General features: G+C 36.4%; 1 protein-coding gene across 2 annotated transcripts in view; it reads right to left on the bottom strand.

The window, feature by feature from the left end:
* Positions 1 to 22,860, bottom strand: part of DIAPH3 (diaphanous related formin 3) — a 516,072-nt gene that overhangs the window by 231,889 nt on the left and 261,323 nt on the right. For both annotated transcript variants that reach the window (XM_069068623.1, XM_069068622.1), the window contains one exon: positions 18,240 to 18,479. In XM_069068623.1, the coding sequence (XP_068924724.1) occupies positions 18,240 to 18,479 (240 nt within the window). The remainder of the gene's footprint in view (positions 1 to 18,239; positions 18,480 to 22,860) is intronic.

The following is a 22,860-nucleotide window of genomic DNA, read 5'->3' as shown; positions in this document are numbered from 1 at the left end:
CCCCCCCGCCGGTGAAACGCACGCCGCACTCGGAGCTGCATCCAATCAGAGCTGCAGCAGTGAGTGCATCATCCTGTTCTTCCCCAGTGATTTGCTTATTGAATAAAGGTACATTTTTTTGTTCACATTTACCTGTTTATTAAAATTGCTGTCAATGTTCATTAAAATAAGCCCTCCCCTGAAAATAAGCCCTCTGGTGTTTTTCTTTTCAAAAAAAATAATAAGACAGTGTCTTATTATCAGGGAAACACAGTAGACTAACATTTAACTATTTCCTGCCTCACCTAAAAGAGGAAAGTTTTGTGTAACAGAATGCAACTAAAAGGCAACTGAATACATTCTGGTCATTTTTGAAAAGTGTCACTCCTAATTTGATGTTAAAGAAAAGTCAGAATTTATTTTACTATTTGGCATTTAGGCAAATTGGAATATTTTCTAAAATTTGATAAGGTGAGGTTTTTGGGTTCTCTAGAACTGGGATAAAGGAGTAGGCGACACTCCCTCTCCCTTTCCAGGGAAGTCAAAGCTATCACGTTCAATGAAGTTTCTAAGGAGTGAACACATAAAATTTATTGGAGTAAAAGTTGGAACAGCTAAAAACATATTGGGGGGAGGCATAGCAGCTATATTGAAACCCGGGGTCCACAACCAAGCTCTGCAACTGTGGGGAGAGGAGAAAAGCCTCTGCACTTGGTAAGCCTAATTTTCTATCAATGATTTTCGTATGTGATGAATTGGAAATGGAATTAATGTCATAATGTCATTGTTCTATTATGGTATCTCTAAATTGTAAAATCTAAATGTAAAATCCTCTTATACTGTAAAAATTGAGTGACAAAAAGTTTTCAATCTGAATTTTATTGAAACTAAAAGATGGAGAAAAAGTTGTGTAAAACTAGCTATGTTACTTTATCAGTTCTGCTAACCCTATGTTATAATGTTTATTTCATGTGAATTGGATTTTTTATGTTATAATATCTGATGGTTTAAAGCTCTTAAATGTGGGATACAAACAAGCAGTAATAATACTGCCAATATTTACTGTGATAGCTGATTGTCCATTTAACTTTTTGGCTATTCTGGAAATATGCAGTGATTATAAGTTGATTGGTTGTATGGCATTAAAAAAAAGATTTTAGTTTAGTATAACTTCATGCGGAGTTTTAAGGTCATCAGATTGGTAATTCATTTGTTTTTATTTCAAAGTTCAAATTTAAGATGATATCATTACTGGTAAACATCTGTACTATCTATGCTGTATGAGAAGCAGTCTTTCTTAAAGTTTTGGAGTATTGTAATTAGGGAAAATCTTAAGCTTCCAAGTCTTGTCAGTTTAAAAGGGAAGCAAAACTGCCAAATCCCCTGGAAACTATCTCTGTTAAGCAAGGTCATTGGAAAAGGAACAGTTTTAGTCATGTAATTTTTAAATGAACCTAACTTGCTAAAAAGGTGCAAGGATTAAAAAGGATTTTTATCAATTGGCTTCTAGATTTCAGAAGGAAAGATGGTAAATGGAATTCCTTACAGTTGTGGGACCTGATAAATCTTTATTGCTTATTGCAGCTACAAGAGAATAGAAATATATATTATAACTGGCTCTAAGCTGTGATTGTTGAGGCTTGTTGTTTAAGGTAAAAGGCATTTGGGACCATAACTAAATTTGATTTTGAGTTTGAATTTGGGTATAGTTATCTGCATTAAATCAGTATCTGAGAAAATGCCACAAGCTACTCAGAGCCTGTACTGTGGACAGGGTGGAAGCCTGCATTTGGTAAAGGCTGGAGGGACAATCAGCCTCCATCTGGGATGGGATCCCTCCTGGCTCAGTTTACCTATGGGGTTCCTTTGAAAAGGAATGTTCCCCACCTATTCCTGAGTCTAGCATTGAGGTAGAATGGATACTGCATGGTTGGATATCTAACTAACCTGAATTTAAACAGAATCAAGGATGTTTTATCCTGTCATATTTGGAATTTCACAGGTCCCTGTTTTTTCCTTCTATAGCAGGTTTCTATGATCAGAGCAAGGAGTCAGTAAAAGATGTGAGCTCTTTCGTGTTAGCCTACTGGAAAATCGAATATTATTTTCATCTAGGATTAGAACATGTACAGAAAGTTATGCAAACTGCTTAAGATCATTCTAAAAGTTTTATGAATCTTGAACTGTTTTAAAAGAAGGGAAAATACTTTTAGAAGAAATTTTAAATCTCTAATGGGATTTTAAAAGGCCTACTATATCTTGTCTATGGGAAAATATAAAGGACAGTGAAATAGTCTGAGTAATGGGTTATACTAGCCCATACTCACCCCACTTATGGTCAATTTTCTCTTACTCCTTTTTGGCCCTTGTTTGTTTAATCTTTTTGCTATATTTGTGTCTTTTAGGCTCAGCACCCTTCACTTGCAGGTGACTCTTCTGCCAGGAACATTGTTGTGCAATCTAACCCATGGAGCCTCCATGTTCAAGGCCTACAACAAACGGGCCCCATTTGTGCTCTCCAAGGATATTCCTTTCTTTGTGGGATGGGTGGGCCAGAGGGTGTGAATTCTGGGGGCGAGGTATGTGCTCCCTGGGATTTCTTGCACCCCTTCTGACTATTTATAACATCACTAAGCCTAGCACTTCTCCTTTAAAACAAGTTAAATGGGGTTTTTCGGACAATGTTCTAAAATTATAGCCTTAGATTATCTGCTGGCCTCTAGGTGGGGGTGTTTGTGCCCTAGCTAACACCTCCTGCTGCATATATATCAATAATTCCCGACAGGTAGAACTCCACACCAAAAATATACTGGAAAAGGCCAATTGGATGGAAGAACTTCATGAAGCCCTTAGTGCACCAGGTTCCTCCTCTTCTTCATGGTGGTTCTGGCTTTTCCCTATACTGGCCCCTTTCCTGGTCCTTGTCTGCTTAACCTCCTTGCTAAGTTTGTCTCTTCTAGGCTCAGTGCTTTCCATTTGCAGTTGATTGCTCAGGCTGGATATCAACCATTACCTGAAGTCGCTACCCCTCACCCCTTGGATCTGGTGTCGGCCAAATTCTGGACATTGGCCACCAACACCACCCCTTGAACCATGGGACCCTGAGAGGCAGGGACAGCTCTACATCCCTTCCCAGCTGGAAGCAGTTCAAGATGAGACCGTCGCCCCTACCCCAAATGAATTTGGGCCCCATCTGTTTAAGGGGGGAATGATGGGGTACCTGGGGTCTAGGTCAAACCAACTTGTAAAACCAGTCTGTGAAGTTGTCCTTTCCCATTCTTGAGCTCTGCCCCTTCTCCCTATCCCACACTCTACCTAGGCAACACCCTGTGATTGTTCAACAAACAACCTTTGTTCTTACTTAATCTCTTCATTTCTGGCCTGGCCCACACCCTCCTTTATCCTTGCCTTTTGTCTCCTTCAACCTGGCCCAAATCTTATCTAAACTATCTATTCACATGATCCTCTTGGTCAGCTCTGACCTTTGTCTATGCACTGAGACCCCTCCCCTCTGGTCAGCCCTGACAATGGCAGCCCTACCCTTTAAAGGTAAAAGCATGTACCCCTCTCACTTGCAGGTCCCCTAAAGGACTCTTGCCCGCTTCTCATGGAAGCGTAACAATAAATTTCTACAACTCTCACTCCAAAAAAAAAAAATTATAAGAGAAGATCTAAAACCTTTCATACCTTCATCCAGAGGATGCATTCTTAACCAAACAAGAAATTGAGGTCATTTTACAAAAGAAAAACAAAATACATAATTCTGATTACATGAAGTTGAAAATCTTTTGTACAAATAAAATTAATATAGAGAGGATATGAAGGTAAGGGGGGAAATCTATGCATAAAAAACACTGAAAATGTTTTAGATATAGATAATTAATAGAAATATATAACCAAAAGCCGTTCCACAACTGAGAGCTGGTCAAAGGATTCATTAACAATTCTTGAAACAATAACCCATTAACAACTATATCAATAATAAAATTAATCTAAATCAAAACAATCCTGAGTTTTAACATCATATTCAGCAAAATGACAGAAATGAGAAAAGATAGGAATAAGCAAGGTTGCAGGAGATTTAGAAAAACAAGTACATCTATTCATTGTCAATGGAACTATGAATTAGTACAATCTGGAAAGAAATTTGGAATTGTGTAAATAAAGGGGCTAAAATATCCATTCTCTCTGACTCAGAGATTATACATCTAGGCACATAATCACTGAAAGTCCTTGAACAAACAAACATCAAAATATTTAATAGGAGTACTTTTTGTGTCAAATAACTGGAAACAAAAAAGATGCCAATCAAAATGTAATACAGAAATTGAACAGAGTATTACTGTGCTATAAGAAACATGATGAACATAGAGATAGATGGAAAGACTTTAAAAAACCGTTGCAAAGTAAAGTAAAAAGAGCCAGCAAAGGAATACACTTTGCTACATGACTACAAAAATGTTCATGGAAAGAATACCACAGAACAATCTAAAACTAAAATCTGGAAAACCATAAAAAACAAAGTAGGCCCCAAAGGAGAGATATGAGAAGACACACACCACCTTTTGAAGAGGTAAATTAAATCTACATATAGTTTTTGCTATGTTTATTGGTTTTGCTGATTTTTTTCCTTTTCTTTAAAAACAAAACTTTGTCAAAATGAATGGCTTTCTGCAAGGGCATGAGAGAGGGATTCAGGAAGAAATGTAAAAAATAAAGTAAAAAATATATATGTGTGTGTGGTTATGCATATAAATATAAAAATAAATTTTCAAAAGAGAAATTTATCCCTGGAGGATGGCTGAACAACAGGCTATTTTTTAAATTGTTATTTTTATATGTCCTACCTACCATTACCTCCTAATAATCTACATTGGAAAGGTGACCTATCTTAATATTTAGGACAGGTAAAAATGGTAAAGGCCTCTAAATCAACATGTTCATTTAATGCAATAAAAATCATAACCCCAATGAGTTATTTTATAAAACTGGGAAAATAACAGAAAATCTTAATGCAAAAAAATGAGAAGACGAAAATCAAAGTGTACTTTTAAAAAAAAAGGATTAATAATGAACACATCCTCACCAAATAAGAGTTGAAAACAATATAATGCATCAATGAACAAAATTAGCTGAAACTGGGCAAATTAGTAAAAGAATAGATCAATTGAATATAATAGACATTTCAGAAATAAAACAAAGAACACTAACATTCCATAAACCTGTTAGTATCAAATTATGAGGAAAGAACTCATGCTTTATAAATGCTCTTCAAGGGTTTGAAGAGCAATATGGCAAAAAAATTTAAGTCCATTCTTCATATTTGAAACCATAACAAATAAATTCAACCAGGATTAGTAAATTAATTATATATTATTTAAAAGGAAATTTTAAAGAAAATAGACCAGTATATTTATCATTTATTTGGAAGGAAAATGAATGTTTATGAAACAAATGACAAACTGTATTCAATTGAATATAAATACACACATACATGCAGTATCTAAGTAGTTAAGTGACAAGCACAGGAACCTTTGGAGTACCAATATCCTTCACTCTACCCCTACCCCCAGAACAAGGGTCCTACTTCTACTCATTCATTCCTTTACAGCCAGCATCAGAAGAAGCAACTCCTGTGTAAAATGGGATGGCCGTCTCTATGGACTGCCAACCAAATGCTACCTATTGGACAGAAGCAAGGAACGCTTAAGGGAAAGACAGGAAGGAGCATGTGCCAGGCAAGTCAAACTAACATCACCATTACCCTGAACATTATTTTTACACTTCATAACTAATGCAGATAGCCCAGGATACTGAACTCAGGAGCCTTGGAGTAGAGTTGTTTCCAGCACATAATTCTTTGAAAGAACCTCTAAACAGATGCTTATCTCCACACTACCCTCCCAGAAACCCATTCTCTTCCTACAGGTGCTATAGCCATAAATAATGAAGATCAAAGAAAAGAAAATTTTTGTCACCCAAGCCCTTTGCACTGTCAAATGGTTCAACATTGGGAAATTGATAGTATTTTATCAGTAGGAATTACATTAAAGTTTTCTTTCCTATCTGCTTTGCCATGGCACTCAAATTACCCTGGAACATTTCTACCATCCAAGTGTGTAGTCTTCCATATTAGAATACAAGTTCCTCAAAAGCAGGCACTGTATTATGTCTATTTCTATCTCTTGTCTTGACTACAGTGTTTTGCACATAGTAAGTATTGACTAATGTTTTTTTTTTCATTCAATTATTCATTCATTCATAAAGCACTGGATATGTAATCAGGAGGACGAGTAAAATACATGACTCAGAACCTTAATAACTATGTTATTCTAAGGAAGTCACTTACTTTCTTTTTTTATTTTTAAAATGGGGAAACTAAGTGCACGCACCCAACAAGATTGCAGTTAAGGATCAAAAAAGAAAATCTTTTTTCTTTTTTTTTTCAAATGTTTTATTAACTTCTGATTTACATCATTCATTTCCGCCAGATTTGGAGTTACAAATTTTCTCCCCGTTTTTCCCCTACCCACCGCCCCAAAATAGCAGTCCCACAGGATATCCCTTCCTCCAATCTGCTATCTCCCATATTTTCTCCCATACCCCTTTCAACTTTTCCAGTGGATCTCTATGCCCCAGTGCCTGTATATCTTATTTCCCAATTACATATAAAATAGTATTCATAATAGTGTGTATATATATATATATGAATATTTCATTTTAAAACTTTGAATTCCTTCCTCCCTTGTCACTCACCCTTACTGGGAAGATAAGCAGTTCAGTATAGGTTATACATGTGTGGCTAATGCAAAACAATAACCTAGTAGATATATTGTAAAAGACTGACTATATTTCCCTCCCTCCTATCCTACCTCCCACTTGTTCTATTCTCTACTTTGATCCCATCCCTTTTCAAAAGTGGGTGCTTCCAACTTCCCTCCCCCCACCAGCCTGCCCTCCCTTCTATCATCCCCCCTCTCATCCCGTTTCCCCCCTACTCTCCTGGAGGGTGAGATCCCCTATTTAGTGTGTATTTCATTCCCTCCTCAAGCCAAATTCAATGGGAATAAGGTTGACCCATTCCCTTTTGCCTTCCTGTTCTTGCCCTCCATTGTAACCATTTTCCCCTGCTTCTCCTATATGAGATAGTTTACCCCTTTCTGTCTCTCCCCATCTCCTCTCATTATATTCCTCTCTCACCTCTTAATTTCACCCTTTAAGTATCATCCCTTCCTGTTAAATTGGTCCTGTGCCCTCTTTCTAATGTATACCTGTAAACACATATACACACATTCACATATGTATTCCTATGCCCATATACCCTCATATATATATATATACATATATATATATATACACACATATTTCTATTCCCTTCAACTACTGAGAAACATTTCATAAGTTACAATTATTGTTTTTCCATGTAGGAATGTTAATAGTTCAACTTTGATAAATTCCTTATGATTTCTTTTCCCTGTTTACCTTCTCATGCTTCTCGTATCTGAATGTCAAATTTTCTATTCAACTCTGGTTTTTTCAGCAAGAATGCTTGAAAGTCCACTATTCCACTGAATGACCATATTTTCCCCTGAAACATGATACTCAGTTTTGCTGGGTAGGTGACTCTTGGTTTTAATCCCAGCTCCTTTGCCCTACAGAATATCATATTCCAAGCCCTTCGATCCCTCAGTATAGAAGCTGCCGGAACCTGGGTTATCCTAATTGTGTTTCCACAATATTCAAATTGTTTCTTCCTGGCTGCTTGTAATATTCTCTCCTTAATCTGGGAATTCTGGAACCTGGCTATAATATTCCTAGGAGTTTTCTTTTTGGGATCTTTTTCAGGAGGTGATCAGTGGATTCTTTCAACCTCTAGTTTACCTTCTGGTTCTAAAACATCAGGGCAGTTTTCTTTCAGAACTTCCTGGAAGATGATTTCTAGGCTCTTACTTTGATCATGGCTTTCAGGTAGTCCAATAATTATTTTTTTTTAAGCAATTGGGGTTAAGTAACTTGCTCAAGGTTACACGGCCAGTTATTTCTGGGTGTGGTGCTAAGTATCTGAGCCCGGATTTGATCCTCAGGTCATCCTGACACTGGGGCCGGTGCTCTTACTCGCTGAGCCACCTGGCTGACCCTAAGCAATTGGGGTTAAGTAACTTGCTGAAGGTTACTAGTCCAATAATTTTTAAATTATCTCTCCTGGATCTATTTTCCAGGTCAGTGGTTTTTCCTATAAGATATTTCACATTGCCTTCTATTTTTTCATTTATTTGGATCTGTTTAACTGCATCTTGATTTCTCATAAAGTCATTAGCTTCCACTTGCTCCAATCTAATTCTGAAGCAATGATTCTCCTCATTGAGCTTTTGAGATTTTTTTCCATCTGGAAAATTCGGCTTTTTAATGCATTCTTCTCCTCATTGCCTTTTTGAGCCTCTTTTGCCATTTGAGTTAGTCTATTTTTTAAGGTGTTATTTTCCTCACTCAGGGTGTTGACTCTCATTTCATAATTTTCTTGCATTATTCTCATTTCTCCTCCACTTCTCTTATCTGCTTCTTAAGGTCCTCTATGGCCTGTAACTAGCTTGTATTTTCCTTTGAAGCTTTTGGTGCAGGAGTTCTGACTTCACTGTCTTCGTCCTGTTCCATGCTGTGCTCCTTTTTGTCCCCAAAATAGGATTCTCATGTTGGAATCTTCTGTCTGCTTTGTTTCCTTTGCCTGGTCATGTTGCCCCTCAGTCACTTGACCCCTGGGCTTTTTGCCACAGTAGGACTCTGCCACCAGACAGGAGAGCTTTCCCCAAATGCTGGGGTTTTCTCAGCTGCCGCAGGTATTAGATGGGTGCCCTCTCTGAGGTCTCCACATGCTCTGGCAAGCTGGACACACACCCCAGGGCCTCCACCCTAGACTGCAATCCAGATCCAAGAAGGTTAAAGCAAGAGCGATTACCCCTCAGACTGGTGCTTGGTCCCCCTACACTCTGCAGGCCAGGAGCTGAAACTGCCAAGTGGTGCTGGCTGGCTGTGCAGGCATCTCAGAGGCTTCTCTCCCCAGGGGCAAGAGCCCTGGGGGCAAAAAGACTCCCACTTACTGGGTCCCAAAGTCAAGACTACACTGACCTCTCACTTTGTCCTTCGCATCTATATGTTGATAAATCTGGAAAGGGCTAGAGCTGCTGCTGATCTGGAGTCCCTCTGGTAGTGGTCGGTGAGGCCCGCACTGGGGCTAAAGCCTAGGCATGGGGCTGGGCTCAGCTCCCAGAGGGTGCACTGGCCAATTCCTGCTGTCCTGCTGGGCTGTCGTCAGCAGGAGGTTAGCTTCTCTGTGTCATTTTGTGGGTTCTGCAGCTCCAAAGTTTGTTTAGAGTCCCCTTTTACATGGCTTGGGGAAAGTGGAAGTCAGAGCCTTGGGGAGGTCCTGCTTCTACTCTGCCATCTTGACTCCGCCCCCTATTTTGCAAATCTTAAAGCACCATATCAATGTTATCTATTAGTATATTCGTATACATGCTCCAATTTAAGTATATGAGTGTATATTCAAGTAAACCTACTTTGTAATTGCTTTGTAAATATTTCTTTTCCTACCACAATTAGGATTATTACAGTTATATGAACCCTATGTTGTATTTTTCAAATAAAATATTAGCTTATTGATTATGTATCAAAACCAACAAACCTAAAATATTGCTACTTGAAAGTAATAAGATTACTTACTGAAAAAAATCTCATTTGTTTAATGTTAAATATTTAATGTTAAAATTAAAACTGATAATAATTCTCATTAATGCTAAGAGGAATTCATAAAAACAATTTATGGTGCTACCTACTACTAATGGAAAGGGAGGAAAACGAGGGGCGGCCAGGTAGCACAGCGAGTAAGAGCTGACTCCAGTGTTGGGATGACCTGGAGATCGAATCTGGGCTCCAACACTTAGCACCCACCCAGAAACACCTGACCATGTAACCTTGAGCAAATTACTTAACCCCAATTGCTTAGGGGTGGCCAGGTGGCTCATCAAGTAAGAGCACTGGCTCCAGTGTCAGGATGACCTGGATCAAATCCCCGGCTCAGATACTTAGCACCACACCCAGAAATAACTGGCCATGTAACCTTGAGCAAGTTACTTAACCCTGATTGCTTAAAAAAAAAAGAGGAAAAGAGAAAACAAGTAAGGTGTAACATTTTTTGTACTGAACTTGTGATTTACTTGATATAAAGAATTTTTGTTATTGAATCCATTGAATTGAATTCCATCAATTGAACATGAATTCCATCAATTCAGAGTGTCATCTATTCTATACCTTCTAGTCCTAGAGAGGTCTTTGGACACTGAAAGGTTAAGTGACTGACCTAAACTCACAAAATTAGTAGGTCAAAGGCTGGTCTTCAAACCAATTCTTTCTGATGGTGATGCTGACTCTGTATTCACCTTGTTCTGTGTCCACTGTCACTTGATTATCTGATCAATCAATAAACATTTATTCAGTACTTACTATATGCCAGATACTATACTACACATGATGTTTATATTTATAAAATAAAAGTATATATATATATACATTTTTATAGATATAATTTTTTTTTTTGGCCTTTTGGAGGGCAATTGGGGTTAAGTAACATGCGCAAGGTTACACAGCTAGTTTTTTTTGTGTGTGAGTGTTAAGTGTCTGAGGCTGGAACTGAACTCGGGTCCTCCTGACTCCAGGGCTGGCACTTTACTCCCTGCGCCACCTAGCCACCCCGTATAGATACAATTTTTTAATGTATCATCAGGAAAAGAAGAAAAATAACAGATATGAAAACCTTTGACTGAAAAACGTGTCAAACATCAAGCTAATATTTATAATGTAAAAATAATATATATCCACAAGAGCAACTCTCCCTCTATGAATGACAATTCACATTAATTAATCTCCTTTTTTCGGGGGGGTGGGAGCCTTTTGGAGGGCAATTGGGGTTAAGTAACTTGCCCAAGGTTACATGGCTAGTTTTTTTGTTTTTTGTTTGTGTGTGTGTGGGGGGTGTTAAGTGTCTGAGGCCAGAACCCAACTCGGGTCCTCCTGACTCTGGGCCGGCACTTACTCACTGCACCACCTAGCTGCCCCTAATCTCCTTTTTTCAACCTATATCATAAACTATTCTGCAAGTTTCATTCTTGGATAATTGTCTGTGACCTTAAAATGATAAGTGACACACCCCACCAATATGTGACAGAAGCTGGCCCTGAATCCAGGTTTTCTTGGATTCAACCCTATCTATCATACCATAATGCTATTTAACAGAAGAATAATGGTATTAAAAATATGGGCCTTTACCAGTTGGCTAAGTGGCGCAGTTAAGAGCTCCATCCCCAGAATTGGAGGACCCAAGTTTGGTTCCAGCCTCAGACATTTAACACCCACACACACACACAAAAACTAGCTTTGTAACCTTGGGCAAGTTAGTTAACCCAAACTGCCCTACAAAAGGCAAAAAAAAAAAAAAAATATGGGCCTTTGATTCAGCAGAAGCTCAAAGAAATTAAAACAATGCAGAATTTCCTAATTCAGCCAATTCTCCTCGATCTGATTACATTTAAAGTAAATTCACAGTTCATTTGCAAAGTCTTCTAAGATAGATAGGTGATGACCAGGTTCATCATGTATCCTTTCCCCTAGAATTCATAGTCTGGACAATTGGCATTCTTTACCTACTTGACTGTTTCTGTGTATGTATACCTCTCCAAACTCATTTAAATGATTCTGGTTCTCATTAGAAGGTTCTTGTATGTTCTGGGATTTGATATAATTAGAACAATAACACCTTCAATCAAAAGTAACAGGGCAAGTTTACCATTTTAAGATAATCTTTGATTTGGAATCTACCCAGGATTTTCCTAATGAAAGTATGGAATACTTCTTTGTTTTATACTTAACATGTTACTGAAGATTGGAGGACCAGGAAAAGGTTTTCTATCATCACATCTTTAAACTACCTTGTATAATAATAGCATGCATTGGTGAAAGCTTTTTTGATTTATCAATAAGAAACATTTTTCATTTTTAACAATAAGTAAAATGGGACCCTATATTCTTACATTTTAAAAAATTAATTATATAATGGTAAAAATATAACTAGAGGGAAATATTGCTTGTGAAAACCTATCCTCCTATAAATAATATTCTTGATGCCATTGTAGCTTAGGTTCAGAAAAAAAATTTCGAGATATAGGAAACCAGGCTGCATATGGTTCAGTATTTCACTTCGGGATGATGATCAGTTCTTCAATCCAATATTTCTTAAATGCCTATGACTTGTCAGGCATTGTGCTTGGCTTGAAGTTACAATGGGAGAAATGAATTAGTCCTAAGATCAAGGAGCTTATGATATATTGGGGGAAGCAATTATGTAAGTATATATGTATATATACACACACACACATACATATATAACACACATACAGATACATACATATAATCAATACAAGGTAATTTTCAGGAGTGAGGAGACTGGAGATTAAGAACAGATTTGGAGAAGTTCATTTAGAATAAAAGATTGTTTCATTCCTAATATTTATATACATAGTTCCTAGCAGAGGCCCTGGAACACAGGAGGAAGGCCCTTAATAAATATTTGTTGAACTGATAAATTTAATGATGTAAAAAGTGGCACATAAGGTGAGATTTGAAGGAAACTAGGGGCTCTAGGAGGCTGAGATGAAGAGAGAATGCATTCCTGCCATGGGAGACAGACTGGGCAAATACATACAAATGATAGATGGACTGTCACAAGTGAAAGAACAGCATTAAAATAAGTTTGGCAATACCATTCAGTGGATGACAGGGAGGAATATATAATAAGGTCTGAAATACAGCTTGGGAAGTAATAAAGTCCAAAAATGTTTTTCAAGCCTTTGATGTCATTCGCTCCTTTAGCTACCTTTTGAATAGATCCTTCAATAAACTGAGTATTAATGAATACAGTGAAAAATGAAAAATGATACCAAGGGAAGTAAGCAGAACCAGGAAGGAAAATAAAAATGGAATAAGCATTTGTATAGCACCTACTATGTGCCAGCCACTGTAATAAGCACTTTCCAAAAAAATCTTTATTTGATCCTCACAATGACCCTAGAAGACAAGTGGTTTTATTACCCCCATTTTATAGACAAGAAAATTAATGCAAAGAGAGGTTAAATGACTTTCCTAGGGTCAGATTGTAGCTAAAGACAGATCTGAATTTGGGTCTTCCTGACTCCAAGCCCAATACTCTATCCGCTGTGCCATCTAACTGCCTCTAGGAAACTAGAAAAACAACATGTGGTATAACAACAATGACTGCTGCAACAAATGGAAAGAACAAAAACATAACAGAAAGCTAATGCCATTAAGTTCTAATGGCCAAGCTTGACCTCAAAGAAATTAGAGTTATCTTCCTCTTTCTGCAGAGGTGGAGGACTACTGAGTATGAAACACTACATATAACCTACTTTTTTGATATGTTGCTTAATTTTGCTGAACTGCTTTTTCCTCTTATTCTTTGTTATAAATGATAGCTCCCTGGGAGGCAGGAGACAGGAATAAATAAGGAAATGTAGGAAACATAAAAAACCAAAAATATCAATAAAATTAAATTTTTAAATGGAGTTCACTAAACTGAAGTTATAATAAATATTGATGTCCTTTCCTCTGTCCACTTCCTATTTTTAAATGGTCATTACTTTGGTATTGTTTTAATTGCATACAATCTTTATCTCATTTATTTTCTTTCTCCTAGCTTTCTACTGATTTTAATCTTTGGTCTCACAATTATAGTTTTTTTTATTATATACAGATATGTGACTCATAAATTACTCTCATATCAGTAACAAGACCTCTGTATTTATCAGAGACTGGTCAAAAATGTCAAATGGTACAGTGACGATAAAATATGATGAATGAAGAAAGGTCACTAGATTCATCAATTAACAAGTCACTAGTGTCCCTTTTATAAGACAAGTATTGTCTTAATACCCAAACCAGCCACACATAAGAAAAACACAGGCAAATATCACTAATGAACATAACATAAAAGTAATAAGAGTTAACAAAAAATTTAAGTCACTGTTGACCTCTGAGTGGACACTTAGATAGAATATAGAGCTGACACTTTAAATTCAGGTCCTCTGACTTCAATTTCACTGTTCTAGGATTATTTTTTTTCTTAATGATGGAGGTTATTTCATGATAATTATAGAAAAAGGGAGAGAATCAAGCAAAAGGGTAAAAATCAAGTATGCAATAATAATTTAAAAAATGAAAACTTTAAATATGTTTGCCTTTTTTATACATTTGACATAATTATTATAATACAAGAGTTAAAAGGAATACTTGTGACAGCATACCAAATTAAACAAAACTAATTTATTTCATCTGATAATTTCAGAGTTTATTTTCCAGTTTGTGGTTGTGGTTCTGCTCTGGTGGTTTCCCCACAGTTATTGCAAATTACAACTATTTTTTCTAACTTCTCCCCTTTACTATAGCTTTTCATATTAGAAATGATGAATATATACAAAATGTAATACACACATAATAATCACAAAAATCCTAAATAATAATGCATAAAGTTGAAACAAGGGAATAATCTAGGGCTTAATTTCCTAATATACAAAAGGAAGCTTTTGGATTAGATATTTAGACATCTATTCCAGTTCTCTGACTTCCTGTTTCCATTACCATTCAATGAAATTAAAAAAAAAAAAAGCCACTCTCCCAAGAAAAGCAAGCTCTGCTAACGTGTAAATTACAGACTAGAGAGCTTAATAAAGCACTAGACATGTGGTTTGGACAATATGGCAAAGAAAAGATATTAAAATCTGATTCAAAGCTCAGAAACAAGCTATCTTTCTTACAAATTAGGTGCTAGTGATAAGATGAAAACATCTGGATTAACTTTTTTTTTAATGAATACTTTTAAAAGTATTTGGGACTATGGTGGTTAAACATTAAATCTCATACTTTTATGAGAATTAAAATTTTGCTTGTCTATTAAGAATTTGTTAAGTTGATGTGAATAGTTGAGAATGTCAGAATCAGTTCATTTCATTTTCACTGAGTTTATGTTCACTTTAATAGGGAACTAAAGAAAGACGGGTATTCCTTACTTTGGGAATATTTTCCACTCCCGTAAAGGACAGCACTTGGACCCCAGGCACACAATCACACTAAGCCCTCACACAGATTGTTCCATTCTGGGAGCAAACTGATATAAGAGGTGATCAAAAGAAGACTCATGTATAACAAAAAAAAAAAACCAAACCCAGTTTAAGGAATTAACAAGATTAGAAAAGGGGGAGAAAATAGTCAATTTTAAAGTATATCAAACAAAAACAGGGCCACCCCACCCTAACAGGCTGCATTTTTAAAAAGCTTCTCCACCTAAAATCCAACCACCTTTCAAGCCAAGGTTAGGGTTTTTTGCGTCCTTTAATTTTCCATGATTTCCTCTCAGTCAGGTATGATCTCCCCAGCCTCAAATTTCTCAAAGCATTTTTTAACCATATATGTATATGGATGTGGAGGTGGATGTGGATGTGTGTGTATTTGTATACACATATATATAAATAAAATATTCTAACTTGTATTATACATGTGTGTGCATAGTTCACCTTCTCTTTTAGACAAACAGTAAAGCACAGTGGACAAGAGGGCCTAACTAATAGTCTAATAGTCAGGAAGACCTAGGTTCAAAGTACAGCTCATATATATGTATATGTGTGTGTGCCTTATGTGTGTGTATGTATGTATGTATATATATATATATATATGTGTGTGTATATATATATATATATATATATATATATATATGTATACATGTTTATATCGGTTGTATAACCAGAGACCAGTCACTCAATCTCTCTGTCAGTGTGCTAAGAGATTAAGACTAAAAATTACAGAGAATTTGCCAATCAGTATGAGTAGAAAAAATTTCCAAACAGGCAAAATCACAGATCAAAAACTTTTAAAAGGCCCAGCATATAGTAAATGCATAATATCTGTTGGTCCATGGAAGATTACCAAAGGCATTGTATGATTCCTAAAATTTACTGGGTTCTACTAAGGGAAAAAGAACTTTTTTTCAACATAAAATCATTCACCTAACTCCAAATCTTAGAGTTTGATATACGCTTCACATTTGTTATGCTGGTGCTGAATTTGTGAAGGTCACTTTCAAGCAAATATTTTGCAACATGTAATGTCAAAGAGTGTAACTTCTCAGCATGCTTTCTAAGAAATTCAACAATTTCCCTGCCTTTCTGCTGTAAAATCAACACAGAATTTGTAGTGTGAACATTTATCAATAGGAACATTATACTCAGTTTGCAAATTCAACTACAATTTTCAAAGATCAAGCTGCTCCTCCTGATAATAAAGATGAGAAAACATTTTGTTAAAAAATCTACTCTCTTCAACAAGGAGGCTTAAAAGACAGAAATTGAAGGACTGATTTTGTAAGCTGTACAGAGAGAAGCAATGCAAACATAAAGGTCCTAGGACAGATGAATTAAAATATATGTAACAGAAAAAATAATATTATAATACAAAATCATAATGGAAATATTTCATTAAGGGTTAACAGTGAAAACCCATTATGTTCAATGTTTTCAAGTACATGTGCCTTTTTTCAAAACTAGTCCTAAAGATTAAAGATATAAAAACAATTTTAATTGTTACCCTAAAGGTTATTTTGATTATCTTAATGACTGATCACTGTAAGGGTGGGAAAGGGGAATCCCAGTTATGGGAATATTGGAACAATGAAATGTGGTAGAGTAAATTAATTAGAAACAAAAGTAGATGGGTTTTAAAGATTATTTAAGATGCTAATTCTTTACTAGTTGTAGTACTATAACATTCTTATTGGAGGAATAAGGATGATTAAATGAGCAGATGTGTTCACAGGGTGGAGGCATGAAATGAGAAAAAATGTAAATAACTGTAGGTTTTGAAAGAAGAGAAAAATCTACATGAGCTAAATAAGCTGAGATTGAATCAGCCAGCAATAAAAGCATTAAAAAAAACATAAAGCAGAAATAAGATGAAAGGGAACTGGGAAGAATATATGATGTTCACTCATAGTTTATGGAAAACTAAAAGCTACGTACAAGAGTCTGTGTTCTCAACTAAGAGGAAGACTAGATCAGCAAAGTAAACTGCTGTTATTACAATATTTCTTCTCCTCCTAGCAAAAATGGCAACAAAAGCAATCTATTACATTCATTAGAGAGTGCACATCATCTATCCAATAAGAATATACCTATAGTGCCTAATTAATTTTTTTCTTAAAAGGCAACCTAGTTTATAACGAATAGCCAGCCACTCTCAGAATCAGCAAGAACTGGATTCAAATTAAGCCTTAGACACATTGATGTGTGCTTAACCCTAAGCAAGTCCTTTAATCTTTCAGTACCCTTGGAAAATCTCCAATACAAAAATTACAGCACAGCTGTTGAACTGTATTAATAAAGGAAGTTCTATCACCAGGACTACCTCCATTCTATTAAAAAAAAAAAAAAGTCCCCATAGGAGATCACTATCAGATCAGTGGAAGTATCACTACCACTAGCAATTCCCTCAAAAAAGAGCTTTGTTAAACAGAAACTAGTCTGTGCATAAGATTCTTGGTACTCAGTTTTTAAATGCAGAAAACACCAAAAGAAAACAACCTACTCTCTGATCCAATTTGTAACTGCAGACATCACATGTATTACTGAAATTCATTGATCAAGAAGGAGAAAAATTTTCCAAATGCTTTGGAAAAACCTATGCATATCTAGTGTAGGTATAAATCTCTTACCTTCATGTGCTATTGTCTGATTTTTCAAAATCCATCTGTAAAATGTGAATTAAAGGTTCTAAACTTTAAAAAAAAACAAAAACTAAGTCTAAAGATCTCTGAACACGTACATTATGATAAAAAAAGACTGAACTGAATGAAATATAGTTTTTCAGTATGTTGATGTTCCAGTTGAATACTTTCATATTTAGGTTAAACAATTCCACTATGTCTTATTTCAAATAAAATGTATAACTTTGATCAGATTTTACATTTCAGAGGGGGAAAAAAAACAACATTCACATTTAGTTTAGAAGTTGGGTCAAGATTAGCCTTGGTTTGTCATGAAGTTCAAGTGTCTGATAAATAAGCAGATTAATTTTGCTTTTCATTTGATAAATGTGAATAACCCTGATAATTAAAAAGAGAGTGTTCAGGTAAATATAAGCACAAAACTCACTTTGCAGAGAGAGCTAAGGTTGAACCCAAAGGTCTGGGCATTGCGCGAGCCTGCATTCATGTAGTTTCCCATCAGCAACACAAGTTCCAGTAACTTGCTGAAGCTCTTGCTCTTCTTTATCTCGTCACAAGCAGCACTGACCGCCATGATGTCCGGTTTGAGGCTGTTCACCTGATCCTCAAATTGAAGTTTAAAGAGGATGGCACTCAAACGTGGCCGTAGTCTTTTCACTGTGCTCATCTGATTGGGGGAAAAAAGGGAAGATTTCTTTTAAAATTCATGCTATACTTTAGGACTACACAAATGGACATTCTTTATGCGACGTTTATTACTGTGAAAGAACTGAAGAAGCAGTAAGTGCTCTCCAACAGATGGAAAAACTGGTTAAAGAATATGAAATACTTGAGCAAGCTTTTGTTGTTTGTTAAGATGAATGTTTTATATACGGGGAAAGAAGAAGTTGGAGAGAAAAACTGGAGTTGAAAGTAAAATAAAACTCCATTAAAATAAATAATAAATGAAAGGGAGAAAAGAACAACCACTTATACATAATAGCTAAGCTATTTGGGCAATAATTTTAAGTAGTCAAGTTCTTCAAATAAATATCGAAATCTTAAAATGCAGTAATGCAAATTATATCCATGAATACAAACAACAACAAAATCAAAAGTACTTTGACATTTAATTGTGCAGAAATGGTATTGTTATAGACCTTTTGAAAACCAGTTATGTTTTTCTGTTTCACATATATTTGAGTCTGCCTAAGTGTTTATTCCTCTAAAAAGGAAATTGCTTTCAGAAGCAGCAATGGACTAGCCGTCAATGTTGCCTAGCCTAAGTATATGAGGACCAACAGTTCCAGAACTGTTAAAGTGAACTTCTCCAGAAAAGAGGGGAAGTAAGTGACTTCTGTCCCATTCCAAAGAGTCAGAGACAGAGCACAGGGGAAGGCATGCTGTGAAAATAATAAGGATCCATACTACTGTCACATACGTCTTCCCTAAAGAGGTCAGATAAAGGAAATGGGAGGCTTGACAAAAGTCATGTTATTGCCTTTGGATTTAGTTCGTTTTCAGACAGGAATGAACAGAGAAAGCACAATAAAACATGAACAGAATTGTGAGTATGCTTTAATTCTTGATCCATGTATATTTCTATGTGTAATTATGAAAGAATCATGGGACTAGAAAGGACCATCTAAATCCAAATTCCTTAGTTTAAGAGATGACTAGTGTAAAACTCAGAGATTGATTCTTTAATGTCATACAAGAAGTAAGTGAGAGATTCAGGACTGAAAACTAGGTGTTCCTGTCAGTTTTAAGGCATGGAAATTGTCCATACTGCAAATATTTCATTCAAAGATCTCATTTTTCAAATCAAACTGTTTTTATACCCCAATTAAATTCCACAAATATTTGTTGAACACTTGGTCAAAGAAATAACACCACCATTGCTCTCCCAGAACTGACAAATTTATTAGAAATATGGAGTGGTGTACAAGAAATCATAATGTAAGACACAAAGCATTATACAAAAGGAACAAAGTGATGTGAAGATTTAAGAGAAAGATTTTGTATCTGAATAAAGTGGACTAGAAAGTTATTCCAGAGGGAAGAATTGCAGGAGCAATAAATAGCTCAAAGAACAAATAACAGGGGCGGATTCAAGGAAGCAAGTTCAATTTGACAGGAATAATAAAATTTATATCTAAAACACTTATCAAGGGGCGGCCAGGGAGCACAGCAAGTAAGAGCACCAGCTCCAGTGTCGGGATGACCTGGGGATAGAATCCCGGGCTCAGACACTTAGCACCACACCCAGAAATAACTGGCCATGTAACCTTGAGCAAGTTACTTAACCCCAATTGCTTTTAAAAAATAAATAAATAAAATAAAATACATATCAAAAGCCTGAAACCTTGGGTGCCAGAATGGAAATTAAAGGCCAAACAGTCCAACATCTTAATTTTATAGATAAGAGATCTGGCCAAAATCATTCCTGTACTGACTGGTATTTGAACACCAGACCTCTGACTAACGAGATTAAACTTAGACTCAAAATTAGCCAGTATCCCTGATCTTGCTGTAAATAGGGAAACAATCTTAGCTTTGGGATCAGAGTAACTGGATTTGAATCCCTTTTTCCATGTCAAAATGGTCAAGCTAACTTAACTTTTCTTAATAACAGCTCCCTAATATGTAAAATGGAGATAATACAGTAGAATCAACCTCACAAATGTGTTGTGACACATTTATGAGGTTATGAGGCAATGATTATTAAGTTTCCTGCAAAACTTAAAATACCCCGTAAATTTCAGTTACAATAGAATATAAACTATGAGAACAAGGAAGTTGTCCTATCTCCAATATTTAAAAGTATATAGTACATGATAGACAAGCAATAAGTTGTTTTTGGAAGTTACTTCTGCAGTTTGTTTTTTTAAACACAAAGGCTTTTATTGATATTTAGAGAGTTCAGGCTGTCTACAAATGCTTTTACAAGGATTTTAAAGCAGAACTGATTACTGAATGATTGACTAAATGACAGTCAGGAAGACAAAAGAGAAATAACTTGACCAGGAGAGCTAAAGAAATCCGTCCTAAAGCTTGCTAGCACTCAAATAAGGGCAAAACCAGGGGAGCATGGGAATAATAAAAGTGTATGGCAGTTGACAGCAGGTTCTAAAGAGGACTGATGCCAATAAGAACAATTTACTCTAAAAAGAATATTAGGGTATGATTCTTGTAGGTATTAAAATTTGAATACTTAGAATAAAGGAAAATTATAAACATTTGTCTCTGGGCTTGAAGAACCCCTGTCTTCTCAGAGGTGTATTAAAATTTAGCTATTACAAAAATATGAAGATAATTGATGATATAATGATATTTAGAAAAACTTAAGAAATTGGATCAATGTAATGATGAGTGATGGCTTTAGATGATTAATGATGATATCTTTCAACTGTGAACAGAGAAGTAGGTATAGGATTATGGGTGTAGAATGAGATTTACATTTTTCAGTAATGACCAATGTTCCCATTTATTTTGCTTACCTGTACTTATTTGTTACAAAAAAAAAAAAAACACTGAATTAAATAATAAGTAATATGCTTTGCAAAGCTTAAAGTGCTGTATAAATGTTCGTGATAATTTCACTGGGGGGAGCATACGTTGAGGTCAAAAGTGGAAGAGAAGTGATAGTTATACAAAACAGCAAAGAAGAAAAAATGAAAGAAAATTGTGAATAAAATATTTTTTAAATATACAGAAAAGAGCAGAAGGAGGGACAGAAGGGAACACAGATAAGCAATGCTGGAACTAGAATATTCCAACTACTATTAATATGTACTAAAAAAAAAACCAAATCCTCTATAAATAATAGATTCAGAGGATTCTATACTCTCTCTGTCTCTCGCTTGCTCACGGTTCCTTATACATTTAAATGTTCTTGTCAATTTTTTTCAAGTAATTTTTTTTAATTTGAGAAAGGATATTCATTTATATATTCATTAATAATCAATGGCCTTATTTAATGTTTTGGGAATATTAAGTGAAATAGAAATATTATGCTTGAAAAATAGTTCAGGAATATATTCACTAAGATTTTGAGTTAGGGGGCGAAGCCAAGATGGCGGAGTAGAAGCACGACCCTCCCGGGGCTCCGGCTTCCACTCTCCCCAATCCATGTAAAAAGGGGACTCCAAACAAACTTTGGAGCTGCAGAACCCACAAAATGACACAGAGAAGCTAACCTCCCGCTGAGAACAGCCCGGCAGGCCGGCAGGAATCGGCCAGCACAACGCTCTGGAGAGCCGAGCCCAGCACCACGCCAAGGCTTTAGCCCCAGGGCGGGCCTGACCAGCCGCCAGCCAGAGGGACTCCAGATCAGCAGCAACTGTGGCCGTTTCCAGATTTATCAATATATAGATGCGAAGGACAAGGTGAGAGGCCAGTGAAGTGTGGACTTTGGGACCCAGTAAGTGGGAGTGCGTGGCTTTTACCCCCGGGGCGACAAACCTCTGAGATGCCTGCACAGCCTGCCAGCACCACGTGGCGGCTTCAGCTCCTGGCCTGCAGAGTGTAGGGGGACCCAGCACCATTCTGCGGGGTAATCACTCTTCCTTTAACCTGCTTGGATCTGGATTGCAGTCCAGGGTGGAGGTGCTGCGGTGTGTGTCCAGCTTGCCAGAGCATGTGGAGACCTCAGAGAGGGGACCCATCTAATACCTCCGGCAGCTGAGAAAACCCCAGCTTTTGGGACAAAATCTCCCCTGTCTGGTGGCAGAGTCCTACTGTGGCAAAAAGCCCAAAAGTCAAATCATTGAGTGGCAAAGGAAACAAAGCAGACAGAAGATCCCAACATTACACTCTTATTTTGGGGATAAGAAGGAGCAAGGCATGGAACAGGAGGAAATCAGTGAAGTCAGAACTCCTGCACCAAAAGCTTCAAAGGAAAATACAAGCTGGTTACAGGCCATAGAGGACCTTAAGAAGCAGATAAGAGAAGTGGAGGAAAAATTGGGAAGAGAAATGAGAACAATGCAAGAAAATTATGAAGTGAGAGTCAACAGCCTGACTGAAGAAAATAATACCTTAAAAAACAGACTGACTCAAATGGCAAA

The sequence above is a fragment of the Petaurus breviceps genome, unplaced genomic scaffold, assembly GCF_028583685.1.
Source record: "Petaurus breviceps papuanus isolate PSGF00001 unplaced genomic scaffold, PetGlider_PUasm1.0 90769, whole genome shotgun sequence".
NCBI lineage: Eukaryota > Metazoa > Chordata > Mammalia > Diprotodontia > Petauridae > Petaurus > Petaurus breviceps.
The sequence above is the reverse complement of the archived record's forward strand: the minus strand, read 5'-3'. Positions and strand labels throughout refer to the sequence as shown.